The following is a 14,087-nucleotide window of genomic DNA, read 5'->3' on the forward strand; positions in this document are numbered from 1 at the left end:
GAGAGAGGAGTCACCTTTCTGCTCGCCCTCTCAACACTCCTTTTTCTTTGGTAACGCTGTACGGTGCTTTTTACTGTTTCTTTTACATATAAATACAGTGATGGTAGCCGTGTGATCTGGCTTGATGTGGTCCAGGAGAGAATAAAAGTCTTTCAGATTGCCCACACCAGTGTGTGTCACTCCATGTTAACTCCACGCATCGCGGTTACCCCGTAGCACCTGTTCCTCACTCCAGGTAGGAAGTGTTACACTATTTTCATTAATAAGCCTCTGAAGTACTTTGGGTGTCGTAGTGAAATGAACTGACCAAACAGCAGTGAGGGAGGTTATGTTGAGTCTCACCCCCTGAGCTTCTACATCGTGTCTCTATGACAAAGGACGGAGCCACTTAACTAAGAATGAGACCGTCCTCACTGACAATGTGAGAATATCTGATAGATCACTGAATGATAAGAAAGAAAGAGGACGTACCACATGACGGCTTACAAAACCTACCGCATCTCTATATTTGGTGTGTGTGTGTTGTGGTTAGTTTGTCAGAGTTTCATCTGAATACACTTCCTCTCCACTATAAGTGTAGCTGTGAAGTCATTCAGTAGACTGTATTGAAGAGTGTGTACGGTGTGTATCAGCAGTCCTGCTGTAGCTGTGTGTAGTGTGTGTGTAACTCAGTAAGAATGCAGGTGTGTGTTTATCTGCTCCTTGTGCTCCACGCTGCTGATGGTGAGTGTTACCTTTTCGTTACAGGTGTTCTCATCCTCATACATTCATTTACACAAAGGTATTTATATCTGAGATCAGCAGAGAGCAGCAGCTCACCACTTACCCCAGATTCTGTCTATCGACCAAGAAATGTTTGAAGTCCAAATTTTGCCTCTTTAGTTTAGAACAAAAGCTGTTAAATGCGAACGTTGCTAGCAAACACTGGAGGTCAACAGCAGCTCAAATATAGCCTTCGTAAATGCATGCCCACAAACTTCTCTCAAGCCAGTCAAACCGCATCCAAGTGTTAATAAATGTCTCCCAGACTAGTCGGTGTGTCGTATAACTCACTGTGAACTAGACAAGTGAAGAAACACGTCACCGGGAAGCGACCTGGATGAGGTTTGAGGACATGTAGCTCGATATCTGACTTATTCACAAATCCTATTAGCTATCGTTGCTGTTGGCTTCCAGTGTTTGTTAGCAATGTTAGCAGCTTTTTTTCTAAAGGAGCAAATTATGGACTCCAAACATGTCTTGGCCACCTGGGTTAAGCAAAAATAAAGTAAATTTGATTCTTCATCGACCTGACCCGTTAAGTGGCACTGAAATCTGCGCTGTGGTTCGGTCCGGTAGAGAGTAACTAATTACTTGCTAATTGCTAATTAGTTACTTAAGACCAGCATAAGGTAGGAATTGTAGGGACATTAGTAGGACTGACAAAATTGAGAAACAAGAAGAGTACAAGAGTATTGTGACTCTTACAAGGATAATTTTGCTCTATAAATCTGTACATTTATAAAAACAACTTGTTTTTTATTATGGTGTGGTATGTGAAATGTGCTCACTTGTATATATGTGGTACAGTCCTTTACATGTGGTGTGTGATGTATGTGTTTGGTGCCTCTGTGTGTTTTCCCGAGTGTGGGTGGGTTTGGGGGAGAGACTACAGAGGATTCTGATCTCGTGAATTTTGACATGCCCATCATATCCCTTATTGAGCTAGCAGTCAAACAAGACAGTACTACTCTATATTACCATGGAAACCAGAGGAGGGGCAGAGCTCACTACCTGCGGGTTCAAGAGCTGGACTGGTAATGAATAAATCCATTTCAATCAGGAGGTCTCAGCTATCAGGACTTCCCAGCGGGTTTCATCCAGACAGCTGTCTCCCACTTTTAGACAGTGTTTGTTTGTTTGTTTGTTTGTTTTAGCCTATTTATATGGTTTACCCCCATGTTGCTCAGCGACACTGACTATAGTACTTCCTGACACTCCGTACAGTGTAGTGACTCAGATTAGGCTGGACCCCTGCTCAGCTTTCCTGAAACACAGCACATGCTTAACCATATGGTCAACCAAAGTGGCCCAAAGCTCATCTGTGATAGTTGCTCTTCCTCGTCCTCATCCTCTCTTTCCAATATTGACCTCCATTGATATCCAACCAAGACATCGAGCCTGTGGCCTCTTTATAGTGCTCAGGCTTTACAAAAAGTATAGTGCTCCATGTACAAATTAGTCATAATTGTCTTCACCTATGAGTACTGGGTTTGGTTAATTGATAAATGGATGTATCATTTGCATTTGAGGGTTTTCTATAAGAAACACACAGATTTCTGTTGAATGATGTGTCCAATATAGAGAATTGTGTTTAGCGTATTGAAAAAAAATGTGTTTTAGAAATACAGAATGAGTGTAAATCAGAGAAGGTGCTTTTGGTTTAGTATAACAGGTCAGGAGATGGGCTACATGAGTTAGTGGTTTCAATTATTGTCACATGTCCCCGTTTTTCTGTCTTGCAAAAAACTGTAATATCACAAAAACAGTACAGTTTCCCAGCAAGCACCTCTTCCTCCTAGCAAACTTGTAGCACTGTTTAACAATTTAACAATACATAACTAACTCTCTCTCTCACGCACATACACACGCGCACACACACACAAAAACATGCACAGCTGCTGCAGGATGGCCAGACCCACATCTGAAGGACTTGGAGAAAGACAATTTTACACACACAGTAAATGTACATTCAAAGTGATACTTGTAGATGCAAAAACACCCCCTGCCCTGCTCTCTCTCTCTCTCTCACACACACACACACACACACTCACTCACACTCTCTCTCTCTTCTTGTTGGGTGTTTGGGCTTCAAGTTCTCCTATGTTGTTCCTCTTATCTTATAGAGGCTTAGAAAAATTGACAAATAAAAAATGAACAAATAAGAAAAAAATAAAACCATAGAGACAGTACAGTTTCCTAGCATGCACTTCTTCCTCCTCACATATGTATTGCTAAACTTGGTGCACTTTAGCAATACATAAATAACACACACACACACACACACACACACACAGACATGCATATGCGAATGCTTCCTTTTTGGGTCCGTGTGCTTAAAATTCTGCTGTGCTGTTCCTCTTAGTGGTGTGTGAATGACATGTTTACTTCTTTCACTCACCCATGAAGACTGTCAAACAGTTTCCAAATCCTCATCAGTGACAGAGATTCAGCTCTGAACTTCATGGTTTAATCAGTCAATCATTAACTGACTCTGGCAGCATAAATTCCAGTGACTCCAGTTTAAAGACTGTTTTCTTATTTATTCCTAAGTTATTCTGATGTCACCATAGTCATGGCTACCAGTTTACAGATGTGAGAATTCCCAGCATGCACCGCTTCCTCCTCACATATGTATTGCTAATCTGGGTGCACTGGGTGCTATGGGTGAAATGTGCTCAATTGTTTATTTCTGTTTGTGTTATTTATTCCTCATTTGTCAATCAATTGAGCACATGCTGCTGCACACACACACACACACACACACACACACACACACACACTGTTTCTGTTAGTGGTATTTTTTCCTCATTTTTTCCTCATTCTGTATATGATGCAGCTCATGTTCACTACCCACTTATGTATCCAGCTGCCTGTTGATTGTATATGTGGTACAGTCCTTTACATGTGGTGTATGATGTATTTGTTTGGTGGCTTTGTGTGTTTTACTAAGTGGGGCGTGGGGGTGGGTTCCAGGAAGAGGCTACAGTGAGTTCTGATCTCATGAATTCTGACATACTCATCATATCCAAGATGATACTACTCTGTCTTACCATGGAGACCTGAGGAGGGGCAGAACTCACTACCTACAGGATATAGAGTTGGACTAGTGTTGGATAAATACATTTGGCAAGACAAGTGAGGTATCCAGGTCCAGCTCTACGGTGGGTGTGAAGACCCATTGTGCAGAAAATGCAAAAATTAAAAAAAAGCAAATTCATTAGAATGGAAACGCGTTTGCTACAGATCCAAAATGCAGTGCAACTTCAGAAATGCTGCAAACTCAGTCACAACACAACGGAACTGTTTTCTGAAGTTGCCTCGCATTTCCAAAATATAGCACACGTCATTTTGAATAAAGTGTTTTCTGAATTTGTATAGCGTTCAGGAATTTGCATCAAGTTTGTAAACTGTAGCACATGTGTTTACCTTCTGTGTTCTTGAAAAGAAACAGTAACTCAAACATAATGTGGAATACAAGTGTAACAACAAGACTGAAGGGGAATAGGTGAGATGCTGATTCAGAGATGGAACTGCACCTTAACAACCACAGCACCACAAAAGGTACCAAATACAAACAGTGCAGACTGACTCTGCTTATTGGTTTTGCCAAAGTCATATCTGGGCCCATGTCCTTAAAGGGCCCCTACCATGGAAAACTGAATGTCACTCACTTTATTGAAATAAATAATTTTTAAGTAATATGTAAATATTGTTACATTTTCAAAACACATTGTTTACTCTCCAATTCCTTACAGTCTATATATAGAATATAATCTGTAAAAATAACCTGTTTTGAAATCACTGTTTCTCTGATGTCATGAGAACCAGCTCATTTACTTATCTCTGCCTCTTTGGCCTACAGCAGTTTAACCCCTAACACCTACATTGCAGTTTTCAGACATATTTCAGCTCTTAGTGCTTTTTAAATGAAGCACAATACAGGGCAGCCAATCAGAACAGAGCTCATTTATCTTACATCTTAAAGGCACAGCAACAGAAACTGCCTGTTTAATTCCAAGGGATAAAGAGAGGTTGGAAAATGGTTGTGTAAAACTGAATTATGACTCTTTTTGGAAGATAACGCCACAAAAACATTGTAAGAGGACACCAAAGAAAATTATAAAATAAAGGAAAAATGTAGGATATACGCCCTCCAAAGACCTTTTGGTGTATTTGGTTTGATGGGAAGGTGAGTGGCTACAGTTACAGCTGAGGAAGCACCAGGGGCTCCTGTCTGGGTCCCACTGGGCAGCCATATACAGGGCAGCTGTATACAGCACAGGTTCTGAACCTGGCTGAAGGGTACAGTTTCAGCACCTTGGACAGCAGTCAGGCTGCCTTGGAGGTGAAAGATGTTTGGTCTGTGGTACTGGTCTACAACTCTGAACACGTTTTACTAAAGTCCGTCCTTATTTGGTCCTTTTAATTAAATCTACATCTCTAAGTACAAACCCGATCTCTAAGTAAAACTATATCATCTCTTGGAAACAAACAATGGATAAAAAAATTTGCAAAGCATTAGCCATTAGATTAGAACATATTAGTCCATCACTGTTACACTCTGATCAAACTGGTTTCATCAAAGGAGACACTCAGCCATTAACAGGGTAGACTACTTAACCTAATACTGTGACGGTGGCAGTTCAGAGGGAGCGAGAGGCAAGGTTGCGCCAAAGTGCTCTTTATTTTCCATTGTCAATATGTGACGATACCGCTACTAACGACAAACACTACTCTGTTCCAATAGTCCTTGTAGCGATGTACACGTTGGGAGTGAGCAGTCCGACAGGCCACTAATGTGCTGCACTCTCTCTTGACCTGTGAGTTTAAATAGAGAGAATGAACAAGGAACAGGTGAAGGTGATTAGTAGGCAGGAGACTGGGAATGAGGCAGGTGTTTAGTGTGATCCCTAGCAGGAGTGGGTGTGTCCCTCCCTCTGGCTGCCCGGCCAACCGTGACAAATATGTTACACCTCACTCCACATATTAGAAACTGCTATGCAGAGAAGGCCTTCAATAAAGAAAACTGGAAGTTTTTCTCCTCACATTGCATAAAATCTTTAAAACCACACCTAAGGCCACAGTCAGTACTAATGTAGTACCATCACAAAATGTGCATAGAGGTACTAGGCAAGGAAACCCACTCTCTATTGCTGTTCTCAGTTCTTATATTTATACATTTATTTATTAGTATTTGTACTTTTTTTGGGGGGTGGGGAGGTTGTCTTTTTACAGTTTTTATTTGTTGTTGTTGTTGTTGTTGTTGTGACACTGCAGTGCACACTAGCCTACAGCCTCAATTAGTTACTTTACAGATATTCACCATTTAGCATTTATACATTTTTTTATTACTATTTTTGTTTTTTGGGGTTTTTGTCTTTAAGTTTTTATTTTATTTTATTTGTGTTGCTACAGTGCAGTGCACACAAGCCTACAGCCTCAATTAGTTACTTTACAGATATTCAGCATTTAGCAAACAGTTGTTAAACAGCTTTTGACAGCTTTAACAACAAAAAGAACAAAGTAACAGAGAAAAGGTGAGAAAATGTTTCTATTTCCTGTGATAACTGTTGGGTTGTGATGACATTGTACTGTCTACATCCAAAGTCGTCTTTACTTTGGTGACTCCTTTAGTGGTTCTGTGTCAGTGGGTGGATTTCACAGCTTCTCTTAAGTAGTTTTTTTCTTAATAGTATGAAAACTACAACATGATCATAGACTGCTGCATTCTACCTGTACTTTATGAATAATATGAATGTTATCAGACAATGCTCATGTTTACCTGATTAAATGATCAATGTTTATTTTGATCAGCATGTAATCTAGAGCTCTTCCTGTCTGATCTGTCTAATATTTGCTAAGCTACACATTCAGTTTGGTCCTCTGATCACTAAGTGCAGGAGTGAAATGATGTGTCCAAACAGTGCTGAGGGAGATCACTGTGTAGCACTACTTCTTACTGCAGGATCACTTTACTGAGGATGGGGACTGAACACTGGGAAGCTCAGGAGGAAGTTATGACACTAGAAAGACACTGTTTCACTGTTAGATTTAGTCTGTATGTGAGAGAGAAAGAAGTGGAGGAATAATTTATTTTGCACTTGAACACACTTCCCCTCTACTGTGGATATTAGTGGGTGGAGAATTTCAGTGGAGTTCTACTGAGAGAGTTGTAGAGTTCCAGGTTATAGTTGTATGGTGGTTCCACTAGACAGACTGTAGTCTGGGCTGCAGTTTTCAGTGTTCAGTACACTGTAGTTTTGTAGAGTGTATAAGATGTGTAGCAGCATTACTGCTGTAGCTGTATGTAGTGTGTTGTGGAATGCAGGTTTGTTTTTAACTGCAGATGTGTTTTTACTTCCTTTTTGGAAATGATGTGCATATGAAGTCCTGTGAAGCATTTGAGGTTCTTCTTTATTGTACTGATTCGAAGCTTTGGACTATGTCATAGAGAAATGAACTGACCAAACAGCACTGAGGGAGGTCATTTTAGGTCACTCCCACTGGCAACCACATTTTGTCTCTATGACAACGGACTGAAACGTTCAAGTTACAATGTCGACGTTCTCACTGATGATGTGAAACTATCTGCTAGATTACTGACTGATAAAGAAGAAAGAAGACATACCAAATGACAATGTATTAAACCCTACAGGATCACTATATATGTGAGTGAGAATGTTGTCATTCTTACTTATGTGTGTCTGTGTTGGGGATAGACGTTGGTCAGAACTTCATCTGAATGCACTTCCTCTGCACTATAACTGTAGTTGTCATATTATTCAGTAGAGTGTAGTTCTGAAGCGTGTGTGTATGGTGTGTATCAGCAGTCCTGCTGTAGCTGTGTGTATTTTGTGTGTAACTCAGTAAGAATGCAGGTGTGTGTTTATCTGCTCCTTGTGCTCCATGCTGCTGATGGTGAGTGTAACCTTCTCTCTACTTCTGTAGATCATCAAATATCTACTCAGTAGCTACTTTATAAGAAACACTGAAAACATCTATAAGAGTTCAGTTAGAGACGACATCTCTGACCACCTATAAAAGGCACTTTAAAGGCACATGTGGACACTAGTGCCAATGGGTGATGTTACTGTTTCTAATAAAGTAGGTGGTGAGAATAAAATTGTGTGTGTGCGTGTGTGTGTTGTATATTACCTGAACATGTAAGGTAGAATTTAAGATTTGGTTAGTAGGCTGCTTTCAGTTGTAAACCAAACCTTGAACTCAATGTGTCATTGTGGTGCAGTTATATCTAATTACATATAACCCATGCATATCGGATTCAGTGCTCAGACTAGAGCATAATAATCAGAGTAAAGTAAGTAGTCAGTACATGGTTGTATAGTAAATGTTACTCTGAACAATCACAAATCACTGTGTGCTTGAGATAGTTAAGCCATGTTAAAGAGAAAAGAGATGAAAAGAGTAAAGAGATGAAACTCAAATGTTGGGACATGTACATGAGGGGATTGATGGTGAAGGTCTTCTACTGGTGTGTTTCTGCAGGCTGTATACTGGAACATCAGAAGATCACAGACATCACTGCATATGCAGGAGACTCAGTACTACTGCCCTGTTCCTGCACTGACCCACAAACCAGACCTGAGAGTTTCACCTGGCAGAAACACCAAAACTCCAGTTATACAGAGATCTCCAGTGAGAGTGAACAGTACAGAAACAGACTTCAGCTGGGTACTGCTCACTCTCCAGGAAATCTCTCTCTACTCATATCACACCTGACTGAGGAGGATGAGGGAGACTACAGATGTCTAACTAAAGGGAATAAATACAAAGACATCAAACTTTATGTTTCAGGTAAAATATTATTCAGAAACACGGACAAATTAAAATCTCCTAAGTAGATTTCGCCTGATGGATCTCCATCATGAACTTCGCTTTTCAAACATAAATATAAATGTAATATAAATACATTCACCACAGACTTTATTAGACACACATACATCACATTTTACTAAAATTCAAAAACAGGACATTTAAAAATAGAGAAACACCATTACATATTTATGTATCTAACATGTGGACCACATTATCCTCAGATATTAGTCACCAGACACCCTCTGTCACCAGTCTAGAAGAGTTAAACACAACTAACATACATTTCACCTGCCCTCACTGAACACTTTCAGTACCTCTAATAAGTGAATGTGTAGGTATAATTACAGACTGTGTCCACCTGGTGTCTTACACAGTTTGTGTGTCACCCTGCACGCAGGATATCACTGGTCAGTTTCTGACCACAGATGTCCCAGTATATGTGGATACTGAACCATTCTCCACACGTCAATCCCACTACAGTGCTGGAGGCTTGGTAGTGGGTGTTGTACTGGTATGAGTGGTTCAGGTACAGCAGTGTTACTGGATTCAGTGCTACTGGTAGGTTGAGAGTGTTCTGACAGTGAAAGATATCCAGCCAGCAGTGGTTCAGTGGTCAGACAATGACCATGACTGGAGTTGGAGGATGGTTAACACTAACTGTGTGTTACACCAGATGGGCTACAACCACTGACTCTACACGATGTTTCAAATCCATTTATATTTTAATGCATGTGACAGAGAGCATAAACTTGCATCAATTCTGTAACAAAAGGATGTTAAACATTTCACAAATGGATTTGTTTTGTCTTCATATGATGGTTCACAGAAGAATGTCACTGGTTGTACAGGTTACTTCATAACAGTAGTGTAACATGTCAGTGTTTCTGCTCTCTCTAGTCTGTAAGGATGTTGTGAATCCTCCCACAGTGCTGAGTGGATACGTGGGAGGGTCTGTCCTGCTGCCCTGTTACTGCACTGAACTGCTGGCCGAGCCAAAAACCGTCAGATGGAGTTTTATAGAAGAATCTAATTTCATCTACCCAACTGACCAGACAAACCGTTACACTGATAGAATTAAGCTGGTTACTGCTCCAGGAAATTTCTCTCTATTCATATCTGGTCTGACTAAAGAGGACTGGGGACAGTACAGGTGTAGCATCAGCAGTCATCATCTTATAGACGTCAAACTCCAAGTAACAGGTAAACCAACCTCTTGTATATTTAATGTATGAAATGTTGTTGACTGCATATAGTGACTGATCTGTACCAATAACTACTGTACTACATAAAACAAAAAATCTATCCAGCGGCAGGATCTGCAGTTCTACTTCTGTCTGTTTCTAGTTACATCTTCTGTTTGTATTTGTATTTCATGCATGTAGTTAATGACTCTTGTCCGCTATCCTGTTATATATACATAGTGTATATAGATAGAGGGAGGGAGGGAGCGAGAGATGGAGAGAGAGAAGGAAGGAGGGACGGAGAGAGGGAGAGATAGAAAGAAAATTTTAAAAAGACAAAGAATGGGGGTAAAAACAACGTTTGACTTTATGAAACAAAATAGCGTTGCGCTTCCTTTTCACAATACAACAAGGCGGTGAACGTCAACGCATCTCCTTGAGTTGTAATAAATATGCGTGTGTGTGTGTGTGTGTGTGTGTGTGAGAGAGAGAGAGAGAGAGAGAGAGAGAGAGAGAAAAAAAAGAGCAGAGAGAAGAGTCTCCTCTCACAGCTGGTGCTGACACTGAGTTCATTAACACACACTAACACTAACACATCAGGACCAGTCTGAAGTACAAACAATCAGACCAAACCAAATTATTACACTTCACAAACTAAACTACATCACCCACTGGAACACAAACACAAGCACAAAGCAGAGAACACAGCCTGGCCGTCCAGACCAGCCGATATAAATGTTATGGCTGCCCAGAGAACAGAGACTCTGTCAGCAAAAAAAATCTGAGACGGTCCACCCCAACTTTAAGTGTCTGTCTAACACTGACAAACTGCCCATCCTACTGGGCAAAAAGAAGGAAAGCAGCACTTTAGCTGGGTGATACATATCTGCCTGCCATAAGATGAGGGACAGTGATTAACCCACCCAAACATACACACACACACACACACAGAGACTATATTACCCAGTTTATAAAAGTTACCTAGCTATTTATCATTATTAACTATTTATTATTATTAACTATTTGTTATTATTAAGTATTTATTATTTTCCATCCTTATTATTTATTTATTTTCCTTTCTTTTCACTTTTACTTCTTCTAATTATTATTATTTCAGACCAATTACAGTTTCTCTTCAAGTTCTTTTATAACAGAATTCTTAATTTCCATAATTGCAAAGGTTGTAATGTTGTGTAATGTTCATGTTGTAATACCGCTTTGGCAATACTATAGTTGTATATGGTCATGCCAATAAAGCTTACTGAACTGAAATGAACTGAGAGAGAGAGAGAGAGCGAGAGAGAGAGAGAGAGAGAGAGACCCGACCCAGGAGCCCCTAATTCATTCACTCTCAGAAAACGACTAAAGGACACACTGCACCTACAGAGCCCTGCAGCTTCAGACGTAGCCAACGTATCACCACCACTGACACACAGAGAACTGAACACGTCTGTTTGGCCAAACTGTACATACATCAGTTCTGTAGTACAAAATCTAAACTTGTTAAATACATAACAGTCCTGAACCCTCATTACTTATAACTGATCACACTTTTCTATTCTTGCAGAGGCTCCATATAAACCTGTAAATCCTCCTCCAGTGGACACTGACACAACAAGTCCAACAGCTTCAACTAAACCTACTACTACAATGACGTCTCCAAATGGTTAAATGGTTTCTTTAAATCTGTGATGTTTCTGAGAATAAAAGTTATTTAATGTGTCATTTAATGTAAACTCTCAATGAAGTATAATGCCTGACTCTGTAACTTCAAACTGAGCCTGTAGAGACGTATTACAGACCCATTCATGTTCTTTTCTATTTGCTTGTGTGTCAATAAGAATATGCTTTGAATGCTTGTTAAACATTCATACAATATAATATTTAAAATGACAATTAATACATTTAAATGTAATATAAATGCTTCCCACATTCCCACATGCAGGTGCTCACACTTCTCCACTGTACACACGTCATGTCATATTAGCTGGTGTGGGGGTTTTACTGCTGTTGATGGGATTAGGAGGAGTCATCTGCTGGAGATACAGAGGTACACATACACACACACACACACACACACATGAATACATACATATCCACATCCATCTCACACTGAGTTAATTTTGTAGTTCAGAGACGTGAACAGACGGTGAGCAGAGAGGGACAAACAGGACAGAGGAGAGATCAGCAGACACAGGTGAGTGTCACACATCCATGTTATAATATCAGTGAACTCTGATTCAGTGCACAGATCTGTTCTACAGTGTCAAAGCTTGGATCAGTGAATGTGACTGTTTCTGCATGATTGTTCTGACATTCTGTACATGACTACAACGTTAAGATCGAAATAATGTAATTGCCAGCCAATCCCTTCATGTAACACCGACATGAGGCAAGAAACATTTGGGCCATATACAAAATAGTTTACTACATACTTATGCTGCGTACTGGACTCATTATATACCGTATAATGTTTACTGTTCCCTGTAGTAATATGATGCATAATATCCAGTGTGTACTAAAACGCAAACCATACTAAGGGGTCACTTGAACGTATGAAGTTCTACCCACTTGTGATTTACGGCCACCGTTGCATGATGAGATGCTGTACACCATGGAGACATGCCTGGTCACGTACTGGATTATTTGGCCATAGCAGTATGTCATCTGGGCATCTTTTGTGTACTGGAAAAATTCATTTTGGTCAGACTAGTTTTCAAGCTCTCTTCAGTAAGCACTCATTAACTAAAGAAAAATTGATCAACACACATTTATCATTTGTATTAAAAAGGGCAGATGATGTATGTATATGGTTACTCTGCTCAGCTACTTTAATAGGATCACCTTTACACTACATCCAGTTATCTTCTAGCTGCGTTATATACCTGTGTACAGTTCCACAGGCTTGTGTATAAACTTCAGACACACTGCTTTTCTTGTTACACACTCATACATGCTCTAAAGACACTACCACTGCAGAGACACTTCTTTGTTTAGAGTGGTCCACCATTCAGGTAGGATCCATTCAGCAGTGCTCCAGTGGTCACCCAGTAAACAGTGGTGCACACCTGCAAGATATGTGCACATATTAAATTACAGACTGCAGGTGATTTCTGTGTCTTTATAAAAGTGGCCGGTGAGTGTTTAAATGTTTGTGAATGTATAAACAGATTACACACGTGCTGCCATGAATTAGATTTACATGCGCAGTTATGGATTAAATGTATATTACAATTAACACCCATTAACACCTCTGCAATACAATACATTTATTATATTAACACTTGTATTAATCCACTCAACAGGGTGTGCATTAGTCTGTATGTGTGTTAATATTTTGTAATTGTGATATTTTCTGCAGGATGATGTAATGTATTCTACTGTAGCCCAAATTAACACCACCAGACCAGCACCCAGAGCAATGGATAATGGAGATAATACAGAATATGCCAGGATCAAACTAAATTAACAAACCTGAACACACACACACACACACACACACACACACACACACACACACACACAGGGACTTTTATTGTATGGTATCTAGCCAATTAACTGTTATGTTCTTCTGTCTTGGTTTCAGTGCTGACTTTGTATAATTTGCTGTATTTTACTAATTAACTGCTAATTAGTTACTTCAGGTGTGGTTTCTGACTGGCATAAGTTAGGAATTGTAGGTGGAGGACTAACAGTAACAGGGGCAGGACTAAGACTGATAACATTACAGTGTAGCCACTCCAAGAACCAGAGTACGTGGGTTTTATTCCTTTTGGGTTCATCTTCTGCTTGGGAAAGGAGGCTAACCGCTAAATCTACAACTAAAATTGTGACTCCTACAAGCAAGTACCGTTTTTGTTCTGTACATTTGCAAAAACTATTTGTTTTATTGTTACATTATGGATTTTTGTCAGCAGATTGTCTTTTCTGCATTTTCTGTATCTCGAAGCATTTTTGTATATTTAATCTTTAAATAGTAGCACATTTTTCTGTTATTAAGCAAGTCATTTTAGAGTCAAATGCTAACCGTTTTCTGTATGCGTCACTTGCACTGTGAGAGTCTATTGTTGTTTCAGAAATAAAGAGCCAAAGCAGGAAAGAGTTGTGGTTTCTGTTTACACCTACTGTTCATCAAGTACATCGTGTGTGTGTGGTGCAGTTTGACAGCAGAATGTGTGTAGAGTGCAGTTCACTGACAGCAGTTGGATGCCACTGTCTGTTTCTTTGTCTTTAGGACCTTAAACTGGAAACCATTCTAACTGAGCTGTGGTATGGTTCACATGTACACATTATTGGTGTACAAATTCA

At 39.8% G+C, this 14,087-nt stretch overlaps 1 protein-coding gene across 1 annotated transcript; it reads left to right on the forward strand.

Moving 5' to 3' along the window:
- The first annotated feature begins 548 nt into the window (after positions 1-548).
- On the forward strand, positions 549-13,871 carry LOC145648166 (uncharacterized). The gene is made up of 7 exons (XM_081695501.1): positions 549-723; positions 8,269-8,577; positions 9,496-9,798; positions 11,347-11,445; positions 11,725-11,829; positions 11,909-11,976; positions 13,141-13,871. The coding sequence occupies exons 1-7, from the start codon at positions 678-680 to the stop codon at positions 13,246-13,248; spliced, it is 1,038 nt and encodes a 345-aa protein (XP_081551627.1). The 5' UTR covers positions 549-677; the 3' UTR covers positions 13,249-13,871.
- Positions 13,872-14,087: the final 216 nt, after the last annotated feature.

This window comes from Electrophorus electricus, chromosome 2, assembly GCF_041902795.1.
Source record: "Electrophorus electricus isolate QZ-2024a chromosome 2, ASM4190279v1, whole genome shotgun sequence".
Classification (NCBI taxonomy): Eukaryota; Metazoa; Chordata; class Actinopteri; order Gymnotiformes; family Gymnotidae; genus Electrophorus; species Electrophorus electricus.